The sequence below is a fragment of the Drosophila takahashii genome, chromosome 3L (genome assembly GCF_030179915.1).
Source record: "Drosophila takahashii strain IR98-3 E-12201 chromosome 3L, DtakHiC1v2, whole genome shotgun sequence".
Classification (NCBI taxonomy): domain Eukaryota; kingdom Metazoa; phylum Arthropoda; class Insecta; order Diptera; family Drosophilidae; genus Drosophila; species Drosophila takahashii.
The window spans coordinates 10,638,322-10,662,645 of NC_091680.1; the positions used below are offsets into that span (position 1 = coordinate 10,638,322).

General features: G+C 43.2%; 4 protein-coding genes across 5 annotated transcripts in view; 2 read left to right on the forward strand and 2 right to left on the reverse strand.

The window, feature by feature from the left end:
* The first annotated feature begins 6,223 nt into the window (after nucleotides 1-6,223).
* On the forward strand, nucleotides 6,224-9,305 carry LOC108058841 (dnaJ homolog subfamily C member 2). The gene is made up of 3 exons (XM_017143796.3): nucleotides 6,224-6,644; nucleotides 6,774-6,919; nucleotides 7,645-9,305. Exons 1-3 carry the CDS (start codon nucleotides 6,385-6,387, stop codon nucleotides 9,189-9,191), a joined length of 1,953 nt encoding a protein of 650 aa, XP_016999285.2. The 5' UTR covers nucleotides 6,224-6,384; the 3' UTR covers nucleotides 9,192-9,305.
* On the reverse strand, nucleotides 9,238-11,837 carry ICA69 (islet cell autoantigen 1-like protein). 2 transcript variants are annotated; one of them, XM_017143797.3, is made up of 3 exons: nucleotides 11,148-11,837; nucleotides 9,854-10,093; nucleotides 9,238-9,791 (listed from the first exon to the last, which is right to left on the reverse strand). In XM_017143797.3, exons 1-3 carry the CDS (start codon nucleotides 11,727-11,729, stop codon nucleotides 9,378-9,380), a joined length of 1,236 nt encoding a protein of 411 aa, XP_016999286.2. In that variant the 5' UTR covers nucleotides 11,730-11,837; the 3' UTR covers nucleotides 9,238-9,377. The 2 variants fall into 2 exon arrangements, with proteins under 2 accessions (XP_016999286.2, XP_070070690.1); XM_070214589.1 differs by lacking the exon at nucleotides 11,148-11,837 and adding an exon at nucleotides 10,830-10,850.
* A 6,915-nt stretch (nucleotides 11,838-18,752) lies between these two features.
* LOC138912869 (uncharacterized) lies at nucleotides 18,753-19,696 on the reverse strand. The gene is made up of 3 exons (XM_070214446.1): nucleotides 19,508-19,696; nucleotides 19,379-19,456; nucleotides 18,753-19,322 (listed from the first exon to the last, which is right to left on the reverse strand). Exons 1-3 carry the CDS (start codon nucleotides 19,694-19,696, stop codon nucleotides 18,753-18,755), a joined length of 837 nt encoding a protein of 278 aa, XP_070070547.1.
* Nucleotides 19,697-20,370: 674 nt separating this feature from the next.
* ko (Stork-head domain-containing protein knockout) overlaps nucleotides 20,371-24,324 on the forward strand; it is a 60,538-nt gene continuing 56,584 nt past the window's right edge. Inside the window, exon 1 of the mRNA XM_017143784.3 lies at nucleotides 20,371-20,721. The gene's annotated coding sequence lies outside the window, so the exon portion shown is untranslated. The remainder of the gene's footprint in view (nucleotides 20,722-24,324) is intronic.

Here is a 24,324-nt window from a genome sequence, read left to right on the forward strand (position 1 = left end):
TTAAATTGTTTGAAAATCATTTATTGGGGCAAAATACTATCTGGCCAAAAAATAAATACCATTTCATTATTACACATACCTCTAAATACATTTTTAAAAATATTTAGGGTTCGCGCTAACAGCCTAGCGAGTGCACTTTTCGACGTAAGCGAGTACGCACAACACAGTTAGAGAGTGCTGCCACCATCTCTAGCGAGGAAAATAAAAACAAAGCCCAATTATAACTTTTGGTGTTTACTTAATCGCCCCACCTGGTCACACTGTTAGGTGGACTTTTTTTTAGGTGCAGATATATAAAATCCCATAAAACCATGGGCCCAAAATGCATGTTTCATTAAAAACACAGGTACACAGCCAAAAATTTCCACGAACCATTTCAAGTTTTCCATGATATTTGGGTGCTCCTGAGTAAAAGTCCCATACAAAATTATTTTCCATCACCTACAGGTTCCGCGGTATAGCTAAGAATACAAAAAACCGATGTTTGCCGACATTTTGAATTACGTGGTCTATATAATTGGACCAACCTTTATTATTTTCGGTAGGACCTACTCTCAATACATCAAGGCATTCCTAAAAAATAGTCCCCATTGTGAACCATTGCCCATGTCTTTGGAATTCGACGCCAAAGTTGAAAATCCCAAAATTGTAAAGATTTTTCTGATGGAAAAACAATTCTGAGGATTAAATCTTGAATGGAAGTAATTTTAACTATTCATTGTATCTATTGTTCATTGTATGCTTTAATTTCGATTTAAAGCGTTTTCATGAGAACATTTTATTGGATTTCTTATACTAATAAAACCGATTTTTTTATTTCATTATCTACTCCTAAATGTTGTCAAATTTTGAATAAGTCATGGCAACCTCTAGAACTAAGAAACTAAAATACGTTCACTGAACATACACAGAGAAATGTAAATGTTTACTCCCATTCTGTAGGATGCCTTGACTTTTTTAAAATTTGACAACATTTAGGAGTAGATAATGAAATAAAAAAAACGGTTTTATTAGTATAATAAATCCAATAAAAAATATTCTCATGAAATCGCTTTAAAGCGAAATTAAAGCATACAATGAACAATAGATACAATGAATAGTTAAAATTACTTCCATTCAAGATTTAATCCTCAGAATGGTTTTTCCATCAGAAAAATCTCTACAATTTTGGGATTTTCAACTTTGGCGTCGAATTCCAAAGACATGGGCAATGGTTCACAATGGGGACTATTTTTTAGGAATGCCTTGATGTATTGAGAGTAGGTCCTACCGAAAATAATAAATGTTGGTCCAATTATATAGGCCACGTAATTCAAAATGTCGGCAAACATCGGTTTTTTGTATTCTTAGCTATACCGCGGAACCTGTAGGTGATGGAAAATAATTTTGTATGGGACTTTTACTCAGGAGCACCCAAATATCATGGAAAACTTGAAATGGTTCGTGGAAATTTCACAAAGTTTAATTTTGTGTTCCTGTGAAATTAGGGAAATTTTACTCTGTTTTCGGGAAGGCTGGACCTTTTTCCCGCAGTATCCTGCTGATCTTCCAAGTTAAAAAAAAATAAAATTTAAAAAAATACAATTTTTTAAAAGTACCCTACGTGCTACGGCACGCCCTTATGAGCTTGGCCTGCACCCTGTCCGAAGCTCGGTAGTTTGGATCTTTTTAATAAAAACACATTACGCCGAGCTTCGTCGAATTTTTGAAGGTACAACTTCTGGCCTTCCATTTCTGACCTAACAATTAGGGCAGCATTTTATAATCCCTTACATTAGCAGCTTTAGTAAAGCCGCGATGATAACATTGTTTGTTATTTAAAATGTTACAATAGTAGAAAGTGTTTTCACTCTCTCCTATATATCCGAATTCCGAATTCTCCGAATAGAATCCAAGAAATATAAAATCAAAAATCGTTTCGGTGTAAAAGCTGTGCGACGCTGTTGTCTTGACTCTCCTCCATTTGCCCACTAATGACGGTTACTCGCATCATCATATCGCCGTCCGCGGAGGCGAATTCTTCGAGGGACGGGACCATAAACCATACATCGGTCGTCGTGTCGAAATCTCAGAGTGTGTCTGCTTTTCCCTGTCGATAGAACTGCTGGCCATTGTCCATCAGGCAGATCCTAAAGAAAAAGGCGGCGGCATCCAGCGATCCAGATCTTTTGGGATAGAGGGATAAAGGGTTAGCACGAAGTGCCACCCATGACAAAACTGAAACATTATCCATTTTTCTCTGTCTTGCCACGAGCACTTGCCATATGAAAAGGGGTAGGGTATGTACTCGAGATGTAGACGGAGCATCCTGAGCATGAGTACCCGTGTTGTACTCGCATGTATTATTTGTAAACTATGACAATAAATTTTGAGTTTTTATTTCTACATTGTAGCCCCATTTACAAGTTTGTTTTGCATTTTAATTAAGTCAAGTACACTTGGGTTATTATTAACAATTATATATTATAAACAAAAACAGAAAATGTATATTTACGTATTAAAAATATCGAAAAAGAATCCCAAATTTGCAGAATTTATTGAATATTGATGAAATTTTTCTGAAAGCTTCTAAGGGCCTAAGTTGCATATGTAACGATTGAAATTTTAAGAGCTCCCAATTCTTAGAATATTGCCAAAAAAAAGGGGATTTTTAAGATTTGACCTTGGCATATTATTATGTTATATAAATTAGTCTTTCAAATTATTTTGCCAGGAAAATTTAGAAATTCCACTTTAAAACCATAAAATACTTCAACACATTTTTAGAAGATAAATTTAAAATGTGTCCTTTTTAGTGATTAAATGGTGGAGATTATTTTTATTTTAATACTGCAATTTACCAAAAAGTTATAAAGGTGTTAACACTCAATTATTTAAAAACGTTATCCTGCCCCTTTTCATATGGGAAGTGCTCGTGGCAGGGACCCTTGATGGACGTATGCCGGCATCGTGCTGAGGCGCATAGGAACGTGGTAACCAAGGAGGGCAGCAAGATCATCTTTGAGGTGGAGAATGTGACTCGGGAAGACAGAGAAAAATGAATAATGATTCAGTCCTGTCATGGGTGGAACTTCTTGCTATCCCTCCAAAAGATCGATGTTTTACGCCAAAGTCGGATGTTCTGCATCGCTTGCCGCATCGTTGGAGAGGATGAGGATGCCGCCGCCTTTTTTTTTAGGGTCTGTCTGATGACCAATGGCAAAGAATTCCAACGACAGGGAAAAAAAGCAGGCACACTCGGAGATTACGACACGACAACCCTTGTATGGTTTATGGTCCCGTCCCTTGATGATTTCGACTCCGCGGATGGCGATGTGATGATGCGAGTAACCGTCATTAGTGGGCAAATGGAGGAACAGAGTCAAGACGACAGGGTCGCACAGTTTTTACACCGAAACGATTTTTGAATTTTATATTTTGAACCGTCTAAATGAATAGGTAATTTTATGCCAAACCATTTTCAAGTCGGTCAAGTCAAGTTATGAGCAAATGATGAAATAGGCGTTAGATTTGAGGATAGGGTAGAGGTGGAAAAGAATCGATGTGAAAATCGATAGATCGATGTTTGATGATTTTACAATCATCGATGTTTCCTCGAAAAAACATCGATGTTTTTTTGAAGTAAAAATTAAATTTTGTTACGTTTTCCGAGCTGAGCTGGTCAGAGATATTTGTAAAATTAAAAAACAAAATGCTTAGACATATGAACACATGCATTCCGAATATAAATGGAAAACTAATTTCTAAAGCCCATACTCTTCAGATTCAAAACGGAAAGAAGTAATCATTGGGCGCGTTGAGCAAAACAACATGATACCTGATTACTAATTGTACCATGATCTGAAATTTCCGCGAATTTCTGGTGAGTCCGCTAATATAAAGTATTACCAAAAATAATTACCATTTTAATATTAAATATACCACGAAATACCTATTTGAAAATATTTGGGGCCTAGCGAATGCACCCTCCGACGTAAGCGAGTACGCACACCACAGTTAGCGAGTGCTGCCACCATCTCTAGCGAGCAAAATAAAAATAAAGCCCAATTATAACTTTTGGTGTTTTGCCCCACCTGGTCACACTGTTAGGTGGACTTTTCTTAGGTGCAAAGGTTCGGGCAGAGCAAATGGTGTCTTTTTTTCCCGCAGTATCCTGCGGACAAAATTTAAAATAAAGAGGTAATTTAAAATAAAAAAAATAAATAATAAAGAATATTAAAAAATAAATATATTAAAAATTTTTAAAAGTACCGCCCAAAATTCAAAAGAACCCCCCAATATTTCCCTACGTGCTACGGCACGCCCCTATGAGCTTGAGATGTTGTACAAGAGAAGCGCTCACGCGAATTTATTCTCCGGCTTGGCTCGTCGACAATTGGTGTAGGCTTTGGCTACTTCTCTCGGATGGCCTATCTTCATGATTAATTCTTACAAAATATTCGCTTAACGGGACAAGCTATAACAAAGGGCCGAGATACTACATATTTTAACCAGACTTCACGGAATTCTAAAACTAGGGGTTCTATTGCATTTTGCCTACTCTGTAAACACGTTAAAATCTCAGATGTTGTGTAGATCTATATTGCCCTCCCTTCCTTCGACCGTTTCTTTACCTATAAAAAAAAAACCCATATTCCATGTAACCGACCGCTGTTTACAAACACAAACAATGATTTAATAAATTTGTAACACTTACCTGCGCTGTTATTAAGAATAAAAACTAACACATCCTCCAATCTCCCATTGTTTAAATGGGTTCGGTTTGGTGATATTACAAATTTTAAATTATTATATGTCATTTTCATTTCATCATTCGTTTACTTTCACCTCATTTTTGTAATGGCAACACTTTCTTCAAAATGTCTGATCAAATGGCAACCTTGACGTTCAAAATGAGACGTTAAACGGTCGAACATCAAATATTTTTGAAGGTGCTTCTCTTTTGTGTAGCTGCGTGGTTTGAAATGTTGCTGTAGCAGTTAGCAGTAATAATAATCACAATAAAAAGAAACTATACTACATTTTATTAAAAAGAGAACAGAAAATTGCCACAAAAATGTTCTTTTGCAGCTGCAGCTCAGTTTGCTGATTTGTTAGGACTGTCCGTTTTACAGACAACCACTGCGCTGCGCAAGCTTGCTGCTCAGCGAGAACTTCTTCCGGAGTATTTCTGCCATGATAAGGAATTCCCGGACGATTTGGTTCTTGGCGGCTGGGGTTAGACCGGGGTCCTGTCTCGTGCGCTCCAGGTAGCCGTGGATGGCCTTTTGAAAACTCTCCTCGTGGAACAACTCCTTGTAGGCCCTTGCCAAAGGCACTGAGCGGTTCAAGTGCGTCACTGCCAGCCTCGACTGCAGGTGTTTCCGATCATACAGCGTCGGATAGCGCAGTTTTCGCAGAACACTGTTCGTTTGGCAGGCGTCGCACACGATACTCATAAGGTACGGGGCCAGCCCCAGCATCTCCACGAACTGCAGCACCAGCTCCAAATCCGCACCTTTACCGGGCAGAGCAACGTTAACATGCACATGAAGAGTGGCCGGAAGCGGAAAGCACTAGCCGAGGGTACACAATAAGTAGTTACTCAATAAATAGTTACTAAGAACTCAGATTGTGCTATGTAATAATAAGTAACGTACGCTTTTAAATATATTTGAACAGTTTCCACATGGATGAATCCGGTTTTTTGTAAATGCATTTGAAATTTGCTGTTAAATTCGGATTCAAACATTTTTCAGGTCATGTTTGTCCTGATTCGCTACTGCCTGCTGCGGATTTTATTCATTAATATTTTCTTTAATTCTTAATTTAATTAATAAAGAAAGTTACAAGCTAATTTTTGAATTTAAAATCGGAAAGTATAGTTTATTTTAGTTTACATGAAAAACACTAACATCTCGAAGTAAGCAGAAGTAATGTAAATTCGAGCCTACTCTCTAATTATCTCGGTTTTTGGACTTGATTCACTTTATTGATAAATAGTCCCATTTGATTTTGAACGAAAGAGTTGCCATCCACCGATTCCACACTGTTAACTTTTCCCTCCAGTTCTTGCGCCCTGTTAACTTCGCAGTGCTAGCTCAGCTGTTAACGCTTCACTCAATGTTAACTTGGCCGAAAAACAGCGAAGACACAAACCGAACACCGATGTTTCGCCCACCCCTATAGCGATGTTTCGCCCTCCTCTATTGCGATGTTTTGCCCTCCTCTATTGCGATGTTTTGCCCTACTCTATAGCGAACACGAGTAACCTCAACCGAAATCGAGAAGCGTGCTTACATTTTCTCGTTTCGCACGATTTGAAGGCAGCGCTCGCCAAATTCCGCGTGAACCCAGAGTGGCGGTGAATGCCAACAGCCAGAGGACGAACGGGACGCCACTGAGATGACGAGCGGTACGGTAACGACGGCGGTGGAGGTGCAGCTGCCGCTCAAGGTCGCCCGTCGCAGAATCGAGCGCGTTGGCTTCGCGTACTTTTCGCAGCGGCGCCAATTTCTAGCGCCCGGCGGCGTGGAGCGCAGCGACAGCGACGAGAAGCTGGAGGGCGTCGGCGAGGAGGTGGACGTCAGCTACCTGAAGTCGCTGGATCCCAAGGAGTGGAAGGACCAGGACCACTACGCCATTCTGGGTCTGGGCAAAATCCGGTGAGTGAGCGAGCACGTGTTAGTCATGCAGAACATACAGATATTCCCCATGTGCTAAGGTTTCTGTTATTTTATTGATCATTTATTGGTACTTATTATATTATTTTTTTAAAACCCTTTCCCCAACAGTTACGAGGCCAGCGAGGATGATATTCGCAGGGCCTACAGACGCATGGTCCTGCTGCATCATCCCGACAAGCGGAAAGCCAAGGGCGAGGAAGTCATCCAGGACGACGACTATTTCACATGCATAACCAAAGCCTACGAGATACTGGGTGGGTGTCTAATGTCCTTGTTAGGTCCTTGCTGGTAGTCCTTATTGAGTCTTAAAATTTTCAAGATTATATACCTTTCCCTAAGTTACATGTAACTTTATCTACTTAAAATCCTACACAAGAATGTGAGATTTGAAATTCTTCTAAAATTAAATATTCTTTTGAAATCTAAGACTTCATGATATCGGAATTGAAGTACGTATAAATGATATCCGTACATGTTACAATCAAAACTAGGTCAATATTAGTTTACTTTACTTTTGTTTATATCAAACATTCTTCGGTTTTCATATCCTTGTTCCTTAAACGAAAGTCTACAGATTCGCTAGATTGTTAACATTATCTCAGTTAAACAAAGGGTATAGGATGGGAAATCCTTACAATCTTAATTATTCCTTTTATTGCAATCTAAGATTTCATTATATCCATATTTAAGAATTTATGATTGGTATATAATCAAAACTAGGTCTCTACTATTTCCAACTTAATTTTGTTTATATGAAACTTAGTTCTTCTGATAGATAAACTTGCATATACATACCTGTAGCTTTATATTTGTTTACCTAAAAATAGGACTAGCTGTTTGTACTAAGCATTAACTAGATCTAAAATGCCAGATTTTCACTTAGTGCGGTTATATAATCGAACTCAATGATTGTGATAAAGAAAAGGCACTCTACTAATGTTATTTATAATTATAACTTATACCGAAACTTGCATTCCAGGCACTTCCAAGCCGCGTCGCAGCTTCGACTCCGTGGACCCCGAGTTCGACGACTCGCTGCCCTCGCAGAACGACATCGATGGCGACTACTTTGGCGTCTTCAACAAGCTCTTCACACTCAACGGCCGCTGGAGCGAGAAGCCGCACGTGCCCGCCTTCGGGCAGGTGGACGCCAAGCGCGAGGAGGTGGAGCGCTTCTACAACTTCTGGTACGACTTCAAGTCGTGGCGCGAGTTCAGCTACCTGGACGAGGAGGACAAGGAGAAGGGCCAGGATCGCGACGAGCGTCGCTGGATCGAGAAGGAGAACAGGGCGGCGCGGATCAAGCGCAAGAAGGAGGAGATGTCGCGCATCCGGGCGCTCGTCGATCTGGCCTACAACAATGACAAGCGCATTCAGCGCTTCAAGCAGGAGGAGAAGGACCGCAAGGCGGCGGCCAAGCGGGCCAAGATGGACGCCGCCCAGGCCCAAAAGGCCGAGGCAGATCGCGCCGTCCGCGAGGCCGCACTGGCCAAGGAGCGGGCCGAAAAGGCCGAGCAGAAACGCATCGAGCAGATACGCATCGAACGCGAGCAGCAGAAGAAGCTGCTCAAGAAGGAGCGCAAGACGCTGCGCGACAAGGTCAAGGACTGCAAGTATTACGCGAAGAACGACAAGGACCAGCTGAAGCACATGGAGGGCACCGAGAAGATTTGCGAGACCTTCAATCTGTCGGAGCTGCAGGCGCTTAACAAGGCAATGGAGACCAAGGGCCGCGAGTCGTTTGTGGCGGCCCTGCAGACAGCGGATCAAAAGATAGCCGCCGAGCTGGAGGAGATTAACCAGACGCAGGCCAAGAAGCTGGCCAGCGCAGCAGTTACACCAAAAGGAGGTGTTAAGGAGGTGAAGAAGGGCGAACTCTGGAGCAATGAGAACGTGCAGCTGCTGATCAAGGCGGTGAATCTATTTCCTGCTGGAACTGCTCAGCGTTGGGATGTCATTGCCACGTTTATCAATCAGCATAGCCCGGGGAATACTGTGCTCGTCAATGCCCGCGATGTGCTGAACAAAGCCAAGGCGCTGCAGAACACCGACCACTCGAAGAGCTCGCTGAAGACCCAGGCCAACGATGCGGCCTTTGCGAGCTTCAAGAAGTCGCAGAAGGACGTGCAGACCTGCAACGACATAACCCTGGGCGAGGAGACGCCGGCCCAGGCGAGCAAGGAGAACGTGAAGCAGAACGGAGTAGATCATAAGGTGAACAATCAGCCGGCCAAGCAGAATGGCGCGCCAACAGTTGATGCGGCTCCAGCAGCGGAAGCCCCTGCTCCTCCGGCCACAAATGGAACCTCAAGTGGCGGAGGCGGCGGTGGACCCAAAACCTGGACCAAGGAGGAGCAGGCCCTGCTCGAACAGGCCATCAAAACCTATCCCACAACGACACCCGATCGCTGGGATCGCATCGCCTCGTGCATACCGAATCGCAGTAAAAAGGATTGCCTGCGCCGCGTCAAGGAGCTGGTCGAGCTGGTCAACTCCAAGAAGGAGGCACAGGCGGCGGTCAAATGAGGGTTCACCGCCTGCCCACTCCTCGTCCGCCTCGTCCACTTCTAGCTGCTGTGTCCCATATAAATTTTATTTAAATAAAACATAAAAAGTTTTTGAACGTTTAGCGAAAAGTTACATCCAAAGTTGACTAGCTAGTTGCCACACACAGGTATATCGACGAGGATCGGGATATTAGAAGGGGTAATCTTATGTCTGCTCAGCCACACTGCGTCCGCCGCTCATTTTCAGATCGAAGGCCTGCGGATTGGCCAAAGGGTCCAGGTCGGCGAAGAGATCAAGCCAGGGATTGTTGGTGGACTGGGATTTACTGGCCATCGGGGCCTTGGAATCTTTGGAATCTTTATAATCCTTGGGTACGTGACTGGTTAAGGGCTGTTGGTTCTGGCTGAACAGGCGCGACCACAACTTGTTGCTGCTACTGTTTTGGGCAGGCATTTCCTCGTCCAGCGGCGCATCAATCAGCGGACTGTCCTCCAGCTGCTTGGAGAGCTCAATCAGCAAGGATTCATTGTCGCCGCAGGCAGTGGCAGGTTCGTTCTCGTCGGTCTCCTTGGTTTCTGTGGCCTGTGGCTGCGCCTCCAGCTTGTCCTGGTACTCGTTCTGCAAGGGATTGAAGTGGATTAGCAGGGATTCTATAAGGATAACTGGATATCTATAGTTACAGCAAAGAACAGCGACTGATCCGAGTCCACGGCTTCAATGGGCGGCACTTCCTCGCTGGCCCCCTCGTTTTGGGACAGCTCCTTCAGCACACAGAAGTCGTACTTGGGCTTCAGGATCAAGGCCTTGGATATGGTCTGGAATGTGGAGGCCGCCTTCTGGGCGAAGCTCTTCAGCTCGCTTACGTAGGCCACCAGGGCGTGGGAATACATGTTGCAGCGGGCAGCGGCCAGTAAATCGATCTGGAGGGGATTTGGAATTAGCCATTAATTAAAATTTAATTATATAAAATTGGGAACAATTGGACAAAGGGATATCACTGTATTTTAAAAAATATATAAAGGTTTTAGAACCTACAAAATGGTAAAATATCTGATAGAAGGACATCATCGTAATATTAAGATTAAATAAATAGTATTTGTATAAAAGAATAAAGCCTCCAGAACCTATAAAATGGTAAAATATCTGATAGAAGTAATTAATCGTGTTATTAAGAATAAATAACTTCTTCGGAACCCATAAAATGGTATGATATCTAATAATATAATTTAATGTAAATATAATTTTAAAAAATCGGAAACACTTGGATATAAGGATACCAAGGTTTTAATAACAATAAATCAAGACTTAAGTTAAGAACCCATAAAATGGTATAATATCTAAAATTATAATTTAATGTAAATTTAATTTTAAAACTTGGATATAAGGATACCTAGGTAATATTAGCAATAAATCAAGACCTAAGAACCCATAAAATACCATAATATCTGAAAATTATATGAATCCTTCAGATCCCCAGCTCATCTTTTGTATAGAATCCATGGAGTAATCATCCATTTAAGTAAATTTGATTATAATAAATTAGAAATACTTAAATAGAAGCATATCCTCGCATGAAAAACAATAAATATCTTCTTCAGAAGCCATGAATTAAATGGAATATTATCTGATAACTAATTCTGGAGTTCCCCCGCTCACCTTCTGGATGGAATCCATGGAGTAACCATAATTTGATTAAAATAAATTAAAAATACTTAAATAGAAGCATAATAATAACAATAAATACCTTCTTCAGAACCTTTGAATTAAATGAAATAATATCTGATAATGAATTCTGGAGTTCCCCCGCTCACCTTCTGGATGGAACCCATAGAGTAACCATAATTTGATTAAAATAAATTAGAAATACTTAAATAGATTTTTATCATCGTATTAAAAACAATAAATATAATCTTCTGAACCCATGAATTAAATGGAATATTATCTGATAATTAATTCTGGAGTTTCCCCGCTCACCTTCTGGATGGAATCCATGGAGTAACCGTCAAAGTTATGCTTGGCCAATCGCACATGGCTCTGGGCGGTGCGGAACTTGTCCAGACCCTTTCCTGTATCCGGATCAAGTTCCTGGCTGGCGGACTTCATCCAGGAGAGGGCGGCGCGGTATTCCGTGCGCTCCTTCTCCATCGTCTGGAGCGTCTGCTCCGTGTCCTTGACGGCGCGACAGCGGAACACATCCACCTCGTGCTGCAGTCGCAGGAGCGGCACGCGAACGCACATCCTCTGCTGGCCGGCGAAGGACACCGCCTTGCCCGTGTGGGCGATACTGCCGCCCGTCGTCCTGCTCCTTTTGCCCGCCTCCTTGAGGAAGCGACCGAAGACGCACTCCTCCTGCGACAAGATGCACAGGCGCTCCTGGTACTGGTCGATGATTTTGCACAGGTTCAAGCTGGTGTCCGATATCGATTTGAACACCTCGATCTTGGAATCCAGTTCCGCGTCCGAGGATATCACGTGCTTGTCCTCCTTCGTCCCCAGCTTGCGCTGCACCACCTTCTTGGTGATCCAAAACTGGTGCTGAACCTCCGACTTGAGCATATTTTCGCCGTTTTGCGTTCCAGTTTTCAGCTGCTGCTGATTTTTTGCCTCCTGTCGGTTGGGGGGGTTGGGGTTGGTATTTGGTTTTTTGGGGGTGCTGTATCGTTATTTTCACTGCCTATCGGATGTACGCAGGGTGTGGTTCGTGTCTCGGCTAACCCTGCGTACATTTCAGTATGACCATGCTAAATTATCGGGATTTATCGAAGCAATTTGAAAATGGGCGCCAAAAATGACAGTCCGCGGCCCAAATGATAGGCAACAAAAATTTGCCCCTTAGTGCGGCGATTGGAAATATTTTATATTTTTTAGATGCAACTCCGTTTGTTGAAAAACGTCGATCCGGGGACCAGGGTGAATATTATCATACTATCATGATAATCCATAAACCAACACTATATAGTGCCCTATCGATGGTTTGCCACCTCTAATAGCAATTTTACCGCATTTGGCCAAATATGAATTCAGCTTTATTATCGCTTTCCATTTTTAAAGGGTGGACTTATTTTGTATGAAATTTCTAAGGCCATGCTCTCACCCCTTCATATATAGCCTTTTTGTATCCTTAATCCATTAAAGAAAGAAAAAGTAAAAAATAATTAGTTTTAGGCGGTGCGCAACGGCTTTAAAGTTTATTACGCATATTTCAGATTCATCTAGATGCCGTAGACTTAATTTTATACTTTGACAGTATTTTAAAAAGTATCTTAATCACTTTCCCGAGCTTTTTAACAAGGGGTGAAGTCGTTGATAAAATTCGAGTTCCTGGGAGACAATTACAACTTAAAAATAACAATAATAACGAATAATCAAGGACTTTTAGAGTACAACTTATAAATATTACGGTCTCTGAAAAATAAGAATTTTCTTCTTTGACTAAAATTTTTATTGGCGAACGCAAAAGAGATAGTTGATCTTTAAAATTGTAAAATAGAATCTCTATTTCATTGTGAGTCACAAAAAAAAAAATGGTGAGTTGGGGATCGAACTCGGTCCTTTTTGTTCGGAGACAGAAGCTCTACTGGCTAGGCTACGTCATACTGTTATTTTCATGAAATACAATTCAACTTGACGAGCGAAATCAAAAAGTTGACATGTTAAAATCTGACAAGAAATGGAATGGGGTAAATTCCTAGTGTTACACTTAATTTTTAGCGAAACTTTAAGGCCATTGCGCACCGCCTAAACGATGAAATAAAATTTTTCTGTTTTCGCATAAATTTATTGGACACAGAAACCTACCATTTAAGATGCTGAGCTCAGTTGACCTTAAAGAAGTCCACCCTAAAGGACATATTAGAATTATTGAATCCAAAAACTAATGCTTTTTATTCCGTTCTCATAGGTACCGCCAGATATTACCTTGAGCAAATTTGAAGTTTACTCATGTGTACGCAGTGTATTGTACTACCTGCACACCCACGGGATTCTTTCCTTATGTGTGGCGATTGTGTGCGATGGCTTCGCCTCCAGCAACAGCCTAAAGACCATGGAGATACCGAGATTATACGACCTTACCCATTTAAGGGGTCGGATTTCCAGGCAGCACAATGTCACGAAGGAGACTTTAACTACTGTGTATGCCTCGGAAACATTTCAGCACAACACCTACAAGAGCCAGCTGATCAACTATGGCAAAATTACTCAAAAGAAAGCCTTCCCAGCCAACTTAAAAGAAAAAATTATGGGCGAGCTGAGTAGCATAATGGAGCTCTAAAGGATTTTTTTCAATACTCTTCCTGAGAGTTTGGCAGGAGCTACCTGGGCCGGTGACTCTTTGATGGAGGCGACTGTCAGAGGAGCTACCTTGGAGCCGCTGCCACGTGTCCCGGTTCCGTCCATAAGACCTACATTCTTGGAGCCGCTGCTACCGCCCATGAGTTTCTCCTATCGATGGTTTTAATATTTAGGAAACATCGATGGTTTGAACCCACAATCGATACTATCGCTCCAAAAAAAAAGTATTTTAAAGAGGGCGTGACGATAAGGGATATCTTAATTGACTCACTTCATGTTTTCTTCTTTATTTTCGTATATGGTTTAGCTAATTTTAAAAATATATCTCTCTGAATTATGTACTTTGAGTATTGACTTTGACGGATATGTTAGTAGCGCATTTAAAACTCGGTGGTGGGGGTTTTCAAAATACATTTTTTTTTTGTGATTCATAGACAAGTTAGATGAACTAGTTCAATTTAACTAACTTAATTATCTCCTTAAAGCAGAACAATTTTTTTGGCGATCTTTTAAATATTGTTTTTTTAATTTTGTCTCTTACCCTTCTATCCCGTCTGATGTTTTATGCATTTATTTAGAGGTGTTTTCATTCTTTTTAATTTATTTCTTAAATATTTGAATTAAGGCGCCAAACATTCTTCCTCTTTTACGATTATCGGGTCGTTGCCAGATCGGGCTAAAATAGTCAGATTAAACTCGAAACACAGATGTCGCAATCGACACAATCGATATCAACCGTTCAAAATCAGAAGGATGGCAACTCTATTGAAGGAAAAGAGTTGCCATCCTGATTTCTGTGAGTAAAAGTACAAATACGCAAAAATTTTCTTGTCCGGGAAAATTCACCAAAAAAGCGCAACATGTGGACAGATTTACGCAATTAAACTGAATAAACCAGCGAATAAATCGATTCGGCATTCATTCCCAGTCGAAAAACTCGGCAAAGTGATGCAGAACGCAGCTGATTGGGAATCAGCTGCCAGCGCAGAAGACCGGCTGCAAATCTTATAACCCGGAGGAAAAGAGGAAAAGCGGGGAAAACCACCGATCCAGTATTGCAATCTAACCCAATGTAGCCGGGATTTGACTCAAGACCCCTTCAACTGAGATTCTACGAACAAATGGCAGAGGAAATGGCCACCAAGGAATCCTTCCGGAAGCGGCAAACCCAGGAACTGGAGGTCATAAAAGTGAGCAGCTGTTTTGTATTTACAAACCATCCAACTAATCTCTAATCTCTAACCAAACAGTCCATCTTTGGCGGCGACGTGGAGGACCTGCGGCCCCAGGCGAATCCCTGCTGCAGCACCACGTTACCCCGGCCCTCCAGCATGACCACCAGGTTCTGTTTGGTGGCCGAGACCACGAGATCGAGTTGCGAGGACTGCAGCTCGCGGCGCGTGGGGTTGATCAGCACCTCGCCGTCGCAGAGGCCAACTCTAGAGGAGATTGGGGGTTAATTAGGATGTTTTTCCTTGGAATAAACCAGGATTCTATTCAATAAACCACTTACCACACTGCTCCGATGGGTCCGTTCCAGGGAATATCACTCAAGGACAGCGCCATGGAGGCGGCATTGATGGCCAGCACATCGGGGCTGTGCACCGCGTCCATGGCCAGCATGTTGCACACTAGCTGCGTCTCCGTGCGGTAGTCCTTGTGGAAGAGCGGGCGCAGCGAGCGGTCTATCAGGCGGGCCAAGAGGATCTCCTTCTCCGAGGGACCCAGTTCGCGGCGCATAAAGTTCATGGGTATCCGCCCGGAGGCGGCGTTCTTCAGCCGGTAGTCCACCACCAGCGGCATGAATCCCTGGCCAGGATTGGGCTTCGCCTTGGCCACCGCCGTGACCATGACGGCGGTGTCGCCCATCTGGCAGACGGCCGTTCCATTGGCGAATCTCGCCAGGCGGCCGGAACTGAAGGTCATGTTACGTCTGCGGGGGAACAAGGGTTTTTACCAATGGAGCTCACTTAGTGGAGGGCACATACTTACCCATTGCTGAATCTGGATCCTTCTCTTTCCACCGGAACTGGCTAGAGTCAGGCATTTCAGGCGGTAATTGAGCAGCTTTAGCGTTTTCCTCGTGAAAATCATGGCCATTATCTAAAAGTGCCGGCTTTACAAGGCCAGGTCGGCAGTTTAATACCCTGTAAAAATATAAAGTTAGTTCAAGGTAATTATTTTAAAGTAACTATTAATATTTGCTTCGTACTTTCTATTTAATTATATGGCTTTTTTTAAAACTTACTTAATACTTTTTAATTCTTGGTTCTAAAGTTAAGATTCTGAAGAAAACGAAATGTGGCGTTGGCCACCTGACAGTCCTAAAAACAGCTGGAGAAAAATTTAAAAATTGCAGTCCGTCGCCATTTTGTTTTGTTTCCAGTTGTTGGGAGCTTTTTTTGTTTTGAAAGAAAGATGTTCATGTATGTTTTCAGTTTGTTTTTTTTATTTTTAAAAATCGCAGGTACGCCTGTGCCCGGCCATTTGGGCACTGGTCCGGGTCAGGCGGCCACACTCACACCGGAACTTGTAGTTCCCGGCTCGGCACGTCGCCGCGTGGCGGTCGAGCTGCGCCACCGATTGGTAGGACCCACGGCAAATGGGGCACAAGTGTCGAGCCCTCCGTGCCGTGGAGGCCTCCTCCGCCGGCTCGACGCGCGGGGAGACCAGCTCTGCCCAGCCGGTCCCCTGCGCCTCGAACACGGCCACCCGCTGCCGCTCCAGATCCCTGGCCGCCGCCTCCTGCTGCTCGTGCTCCTGCTGCTGCTCCTGTCGCTGCCGCTCCAGTTCCCTGGCCTGCTGCTCCTCATCCTCATCGTCGTCAATGACGATGACGTCGACGGCATCCTCCACGAGCATCACTTCGTCCTCCTCCTCCAGCTCCTCCTCCGGCCACTGCTGCGCCGGCTCCTCCTCCTCCGGCCACTGCTGCGCCGGCTCCTCCTCCTCCGGCTCCTCCTCCTCCAGCGCCAGCTCCTCCTCCTCCGGCACCTGGGCATCGTTGTCGGCCTCCTCATCCAGGCGCCGGAGGGCCTGCTGCCGGTTGGCTCCCTCCTGGGTGTTCTGGAGGAGCTCCAGCTGCGCCTTGAGGAACTGGCGCTGGGTACGGTGAAGCAGCCGCTCCAGCTTCCGCCGCTCATCCGCAGACACCGTCGCCCTGCCAATGGCCTTGTTGATGGCCAGGGCGAGGGCCTGGAATGCGGCCTTTTGGGTCCGGACCAGCTCGGCCTTGTTGGTTGGGCCGGAGTGCCGGATTTGGGACTGTATAAGCTTCCTGAAGCAGGTTGCTTGTCCAGCTAATATTGTGTATAGCATGTTGAATGTTCAAGTGCGACTGACTGCGCAAGTGCAACACTTGCCTCTTCAAATGTTGTAGGAAGGAGAGGAAGCGAGGAGTGAGGGGGAAAGATGCAACATTTTTGGCAAATTTTTACATGTGTGTGTGTGTGGTCCAGCAAAATGCACTGTGGGGCTTTTGACCACTTTTGTTGGCCGAAATTAATAACTTTAAACTTTCAGTCGCCATTATTTGTCCCTACGCATATTATATATGCGAATAGTCCAGATCGGACAACTATATTCTATAAATTAACTTTGGGGCTGTCCATATATTACGTAATCATCTAGGGAGGTCGGGGGAGAGGTGGGAGAGGGGGGTATCAAAAGTGGTCAAAAGGCCCACAGTGCAGCGCCGCAGCTGCAGAACCAAGGAGCAAAGAGAGGAGGAAATTGAACGTTAGTTTTGGCATTAGAGAACACACTTACATGCAAGCACAGCCAAAAAAAAGAAGCAACTTGAAGCCTTTTTTTTTTGTGTGTGTGTGTGTGTGTGTGCAAATAGTAAAAGCACCGTGCAAAAATGGTAAGAATGTGGTACGCATGCGTATGGGTTTCACGCTTAAAATGGGTTGAAGACAACTATATTCTATAAATTAACTTTGGGGCTGTCCATATATTTCGTAATCATCTAGGATGGGCGGGGCGAGAGGGGGGTTTTGCCCAACCAAGTGCAGCGCCGCAGCTGCAGAACTGAGGAGCAAAGAGAGGAGGAAATTGAACGTTAGTTTTGGCATTAGAGAACACACATACATGCAAGCACAGCCAAAAAAAAGAAGCAACTTGAAGCCTTTTTTTTGTGTGTGTGTGTGTGTGTGTGTGCAAATAGTAAAAGCACCGTGCAAAAATGGTAAGAATGTGGTACGCATGCGTATGGGTTTCACGCTTAAAATGGGTTGAAGACAACTATATTCTATAAATTAACTTTGGGGCTGTCCATATATTACGTAATCGTCTAGGGAGGGCGGGGGAGAGGGGGGAGAGGGGGGAGAGGGGGGAGAGGGGGGTATCAAAAGTGGTCAAAAGGCCCACAGTGCAGCGCCGCAGCTGCAGAACCAAGGAGCAAAGAGAGGAGGAAATTGAACGTTAGTTTTGGCATTAGAGAACACACATACATGCAAGCACAGCCAAAAAAAAGAAGCAACTTGAAGCCTTTTTTTTGTGTGTGTGTGTGTGTGTGTGTGCAAATAGTAAAAGCACCGTGCAAAAATGGTAAGAATGTGGTACGCATGCGTATGGGTTTCACGCTTAAAATGGGTTGAAGACAACTATATTCTATAAATTAACTTTGGGGCTGTCCATATATTACGTAATCATCTAGGGAGGTCGGGGGAGAGGTGGGAGAGGGGGGTATCAAAAGTGGTCAAAAGGCCCACAGTGCAGCGCCGCAGCTGCAGAACCAAGGAGCAAAGAGAGGAGGAAATTGAACGTTAGTTTTGGCATTAGAGAACACACATACATGCAAGCACAGCCAAAAAAAAGAAGCAACTTGAAGCCTTTTTTTTGTGTGTGTGTGTGTGTGTGTGTGTGCAAATAGTAAAAGCACCGTGCAAAAATGGTAAGAATGTGGTACGCATGCGTATGGGTTTCACGCTTAAAATGGGTTGAAGACAACTATATTCTATAAATTAACTTTGGGGCTGTCCATATATTACGTAATCATCTAGGATGGGCGGGGCGAGAGGGGGGTTTTGCCCAACCAAGTGCAGCGCCGCAGCTGCAGAACTGAGGAGCAAAGAGAGGAGGAAATTGGAAAAATTGAACCTTAGTTTTGGCATTAGAGAACACACATACATGCAAGCACAGCCTTTCTTTGTATTAGTAAACGCACAGAACAGTGTGTGTGTGTGTGTGTGTGTGTGTGTGTGCAAATAGTAAAAGCACCATGACGGTGCAAAAATGTGGTGCGCATGCGTATGGGTTTCACATTGGGGCATTTTTTATGGCTCAAAATGGGTTAAAGCCCAACTGCTCCGTGAGGGTGAGCAGGCCCACAACTCGGCGAACAAACTTGTGGCGCTCGACCTCGCCCATCGCGTCCCCCGTCTCCTCGCCAATCCGCTTGACCACGTTGGCCCACTTCTTGCCCACGCCCTCCAACAGATCGTTGTTGGCCTCCGCGAAACGGAACGGCTGGTCGCTGACGCGGAATCGCGCCTCCAGGACTTGCCGCATCCCGTGCATCTGGAGGGCCGTGATGCGCCTCGCCTCGGCCGGCAACTGCTCGCACTGGTGTTGCGCCTGGGCCCACTTGTCGCGCCAGTCGCCGACACTGAAGGTGGCCCTCCCGTAAATGTAGGTCAGCAGCTGGTCGGCATGACCAACGCCGGACAACCTGCGCTCCAGGTGGCGCAGGTCGGCGAGGAGCGGATATCCGAACTCGGCCAGCTGCGCGTTGACCGCGTTCTCGTCGGACACCAGCGCGAGCACTTGTCGGCCCATCCCCTTCCCCCTTAGCCATTCCAGAAGCATGGCCATGGGCCGGTGGATCTCCTGGCCGTTGAAAGTGGACATCTTCTGCGTTGGAAGGGAAGGATTTACTACGCTTTTTTGTTTTTCCAGTGTATGCTTACCACTCGGGTGTAAGCTAGTTGCTTCAGGCGGCCGCACCAGGATGTCATCAAAATGGCCAGGACGTGGCTCGTGACGGGCTGCAAGGACATTGAGCGTGTAGGTGCTGCTTGAGACTGCTTGGGACTCACCTGGGGAAGGACGAGGACATCAGTCATGAGGAAAAATCCCCCCGTGTCCTTGAAGGCTAGCAGACCGTCTACATTCCACATCAGCCCGCTCGGTCTCCCCGGGTGGTCCACCTTGGGGAGGTGCTTTGCGACCTTGGCGGCCAAGTGGGAGGATTGAAAAAATGCAATATTCTGCAGCTCCGGCTCCATTTGTGCGAATTAGTGCACCTGCACTGCCCATTTTCCAACACACCTTTGCATTGGGGTTGAAAAGGAGGTGGGAAAACGTCGGTCCGGTCTGTTGTCAATCAGAAATGAGCTCTCAATTGGGAAATAAACTCCAACTGGAATGGCAGTGAAAATTTGTGTTGCCTATCTTTCGGGGCGACGGCTGCCATTTTTGGCGCCCACTTTCACATATTAGCCAGATCGGGTTAAATTAGTCAGATTAAACTCGAAACACAGATGTCGCAATCGACACAAACGCCCCTTTTGGCCGGTAGCTGTAGGGCGGAAAACCAGGAAGGGGTTCTGCTACTGATCGAAAGAGGGCGCACTTTCGGCTAAGCGGAGACACGCACCAAAATTGACGCAGCGAAATGGTTCGTGTCTCGGCTAAGCGGAGACACGCACCGAAATTGACGCAGCGAAATGGTTCGTGTCTCGGCTAAGCGGAGACACGCACCGAAATTGACGCAGCGAAATGGTTCGTGTCTCGGCTAAAACAACTCTCCAAAAACAGTGCTGCCAGACCGGAAGATGGCATGGCGCCCTAATTCAAAAACTGTGATTTTACGTATTTCGTTACGTTCTTATTGCACTCTACGTATTTCGTTACGTCTTGATGCACATCACGTATTTCGTTACTTTTTGATTGCGGTTCAGATACTTTGGACTTGCAGCGGACGACTCTTTACTTTCTTGTTGTCGTGCCAGAACTCGAGAACTCGAGACGCGTTTCTTGGCCTTTCCCCGTCGCTTTTCCCCACGAACCATCCAATATTTTTATTTACGCAAGTGCTTTTCCTTCGCGCCGTGAGTTTTCCTCGTTTGTTTACCTCCGATTACCGCTGTGTGTGTGCTTTGGATCTTATATGGAATGCCCATGTGTGTGTTAGCCGGTGGCTGAAGTTCGAGTTTGAGTTTTTATTTTTGGGACTGCAATATTGCAAGTGCAATTGCAAAACTGAAAGCGACACATATTTTGTATGTGGCATTGCTAATTTGCTGGACAGGTACGTATCAGTATAAGTATTTGTAAGATACAGTTACTTTCCGATGCTGCACACACACTTACGCACGAGAGGAAAGTGAAGAAGTGTGTGCAAAGTTTAGTAGTTTTCTTGCCCAGTAAAAAATAAACGGGTTGTGAGGTGGAGTTTTTGCCACCTGCATGGGTGGGTGTGTGTGTTTGGATCCCAAGACAATGTGCGTGTGTGTGAGTGATCCAGCTTAATTGATTAGGGCAAAAAGTAAAAGATAATGCACTTTAAGATACAATTAAACAAAATCACCATCAGCCCGTGACACGGCGGCTTCTTTATTTCGTTGGTTTTCTTTTGGGATCCCGAAAATTACACTTGCAAAAGTAGAGTAAAATTCGTAAAGATACAATTCAATATTTCCATGTGGAAAAAATCAGAAACCCATTTATAATCGGTTTATGATCCGTATGTTTAATTAAAATTAGGGAAAAAACCTTAAAACGATTTTTCTTCATTGAAAACCTAAGGAACTTTAAAGCCTACTTTAAATTTAACAGAACGAAAACACAGACCCTAATATTTTTGTTTCATGGTGATTTTATGGTTTTATTACAGAAACTTTCAAACAATGATAAAATCTTAAAAATTACTCCATATGTGGAGAACGAATTCAGAAAACGGTCTCTAAAAAAACATGAACTTTTAAAACAAAAAACTAGCTAGGTACTTCCTAAAGTATTCAGTTCGTTTATGATCTTAATTTTGTTTTCGGTGCACTGAAGATCTTAAGCCGCTGCTGCAATTAGATTCGGTTGCGGCCACTGAGCACAACAAAAAAGCCACTACAATGAAATCATCGAAACAAAAAATAAATAAGAAAAAAAGAGGCAGCCGAAAGAACTCGAAGTTGAGGGAAAAAGGTCACGGCACTTGCTGCTTGCTAAGCTTTAATGGGCCGCCTTGGGCAGAGCAAACAACAAAAACAAGCCAACAATTGTTTAATGCAAGCGGGCACCTTGTTAGCCCTCTATCCCTCTCTCTCGCTCCCTCTTGCTTCCCCTCTCGCACCCTCTTGCCGGTTGTTAAAAGCCAACAAAGATTTCTCTTCATCTGCAACCTGACACAGATGGTGTTGCTGTAGTGGATACTGTCATCGGTCGGCATTAATCAATAATATTCGAAATCAGAACAGCGCCAAGCTGTCTGTCTCTGTCTTCAAGTGTCTCCTGCTCCCACACTATTATACCCTTGTTCATAACAAGAATTTGTAACTACGGTTAACTGTCTATATGCATGATTTGGCCAATAAATTTAAATAAATGTTATAAGTTTCTAATAAAACGAAAGAATCTCAAATGATGATCGATACCAAATTAAATGAGCAAAATATTCAAATAAAAAAAATGTTGGCATTATCAATAGTAATTAAATATTTTAATACATTTTATATCATAAAAAATAAATATTACCTGTCCATTTTTCTGAAAGTTTTTTCATTTCCTTATTGGTTCTTACCAAAAATATTACCTGTCCTTTTTTCTGAAAGTTTTTACATTTTCAATGGGTTTTTTACAATTAAAAAATTAAACAAATGAAAATTTGTTTTAATATATCAGTATAAATGTAGTTATTAAACTCTGAAAGTAACCCATTCAACATCTTTGCACAGTATAATTATGTTTGTTATTTTAAAGCAAGCTGCAAACTCGATTGGCTCGCAAACACTAATAAGTCAATTTAAACTTGGTTCGCTTTTTAAACAAAAATGTAGACTAGTTTTAAAATGTAGTAAAAATTCCATATTTAATCATTAACTGGGAAAATATTTTTAGTTAATGATAAACTGAATTTACTTTCCTTGAAAAATCCATAAATATATTGTAATAACTAGCATTCGCTTTAAATCGACCAATTACTTAGCTTAAACTTGTTTCTCTTTTCGTTAAAAATATAATCAAAACTATTTGAATTTTGAGGGAAAATGTCCCAAAATATAAATGCAGTTCTGATCTTTCTAATTTGAATTTTTCTAAGTAGTTTTAGGGATGATTCACTGTCTCCAAGTTTTCTGTTTCTGTTTCGGCTGCCTTTTGCATATTTTCTCACAGTTCCCGCGATGCAGAAAAAAAAAATGTGAAAATTTCTTGCAAATACCTGCACATACACAATTTCTGCCCGTTGTTGCTGTTGTTGTTGCTGCCTTTGCAAAATTTGTATCGAGTTACTTTGGTTGCTGCTCTCATTTGCATGCTGCGATATTGTTGTTGCTGCTCCGGTTGCTGTTTTTCCACTGATTATTTCTTGTGTCGCTGCCGCTTGGCGTTGCTGCAACTAAATTGGCCTTAATTGGTTGCCTTTTTGTTGCCAATTTTGTTGTTAGCCCGCTTCAGTTGCAGTTGCAGTGTTTTTTTTTCGAGTCGTTGTGACCATAATATTTTTGTTGTCTCGGTCTCCTGCCTGTTGCACAGTTGTTGCTCTCTTATCGGTCGTTGCCGGCCGGCTGGAAGCACTTTAGGCCACTTTCGGCCTTAAGCCACTTGTGGCATGCAGCCGTGTGTAATTTTTTATCTGCCGTCTTGTTTCGCTGCCCTTTTTGGCCGGGTCTAATTGCTGCGGAATTGGCTTGGTCTTGGGAAAGGAAATCGGACGGGTGTGTGTGCCACTGAAATCTGTGGAAAACCAAATATCGTCTAGTGTACTAGGAAATGATTTTTATAAACTCTCATCTTAAAATTACTAACTTGGTCAACTTAAAAAAACAAAATAAGAAAACTTTAGAACTAAAATATCAAGAGCAAGTCTGCATTACTTCCTCTCACTTTTTTGAGAACGAATGTTCTTTAAATCGAGCGTTAAGTATTCTTGGTTTTGTGTTTTTAAAACTTAATAATTTTTATAAACTAAAAAAATTAGTAAGACATATTAATATTTTTAATTAAATCAAAGTTATTTATAATTAAATAATCAGAAATCAATTATTTAATTTATTTAATTTTTAGGAAAAAAATCATTTGATTAAAAGTTTTTAGATTCCTTTAATTTATAATATTAATAGCTTTCGTTGCTGAAGTTTAAGATTGCCGATTAGTTCTCACCAAGAAACTGGTAATAAAATTAAGAAGCAAGCTAAATATCACGGAAACCTTATCCCCAGAGTAGGTTACTAGTGGGTGGGGTCATTTCTGAAGACCTAAAAACTAATGTTTTTATTTATTTTTTTAATGATGTTTCGTGTGTTGGCTCTTAACATCCCGTAGCGAGAGCATTAACCGTTCGACGCGTTATATGGCTAATGTGATATTTCCCAATTTTATTTGTTTTGCCTGTCTGCTCGCGTTTTTTTCAGCTGCCTGCATTTTTAATGCGCTTGCATGGCTTATTTGATTTAATTAGCCAGGTAGCCTAGGCAGCCAGGCGGCCCGCCAGCAGCCGGTGAGCTGGGTTTTCATTATTGTTTGCAAATTGTGGGAAAAAATGCACGGATCCCCCGCCACTTCCACTTCTACTGCCGCCCCATTGCGTTTTATAGTCGCAAAAACTTTTTTGGTGGCGATTATGCAATCGAAGCTCTGGAACCAGCCAATAAATCAAAATGCCATTCTCAAGACTCCGGCGGCTGCTGCAAGTGCTACA

What these genes read in the sequence shown, in the direction of transcription:
- LOC108058841 (XM_017143796.3), top strand. Translation starts at nt 6,385, where the DNA reads ATGACGAGCGGTACGGTAACGACGGCGGTGGAGGTGCAGCTGCCGCTC. An exon ending in CTGGGTCTGGGCAAAATCCG is followed by an intron (nt 6,645 to 6,773) that starts GTGAGTGAGCGA and finishes TTTCCCCAACAG; the next exon opens with TTACGAGGCCAGCGAGGATG. An exon ending in CAAAGCCTACGAGATACTGG is followed by an intron (nt 6,920 to 7,644) that starts GTGGGTGTCTAA and finishes CTTGCATTCCAG; the next exon opens with GCACTTCCAAGCCGCGTCGC.
- ICA69 (XM_017143797.3), bottom strand. Translation starts at nt 11,729, where the DNA reads ATGCTCAAGTCGGAGGTTCAGCACCAGTTTTGGATCACCAAGAAGGTG. An exon ending in CCATGGATTCCATCCAGAAG is followed by an intron (nt 10,094 to 11,147) that starts GTGAGCGGGGAA and finishes AATCCCCTCCAG; the next exon opens with ATCGATTTACTGGCCGCTGC. An exon ending in ATCAGTCGCTGTTCTTTGCT is followed by an intron (nt 9,792 to 9,853) that starts GTAACTATAGAT and finishes AATCCCTTGCAG; the next exon opens with AACGAGTACCAGGACAAGCT.
- LOC138912869 (XM_070214446.1), bottom strand. Translation starts at nt 19,696, where the DNA reads ATGGAGCCGGAGCTGCAGAATATTGCATTTTTTCAATCCTCCCACTTG. An exon ending in ATGTCCTCGTCCTTCCCCAG is followed by an intron (nt 19,457 to 19,507) that starts GTGAGTCCCAAG and finishes ATGTCCTTGCAG; the next exon opens with CCCGTCACGAGCCACGTCCT. An exon ending in AACTAGCTTACACCCGAGTG is followed by an intron (nt 19,323 to 19,378) that starts GTAAGCATACAC and finishes CTTCCAACGCAG; the next exon opens with AAGATGTCCACTTTCAACGG.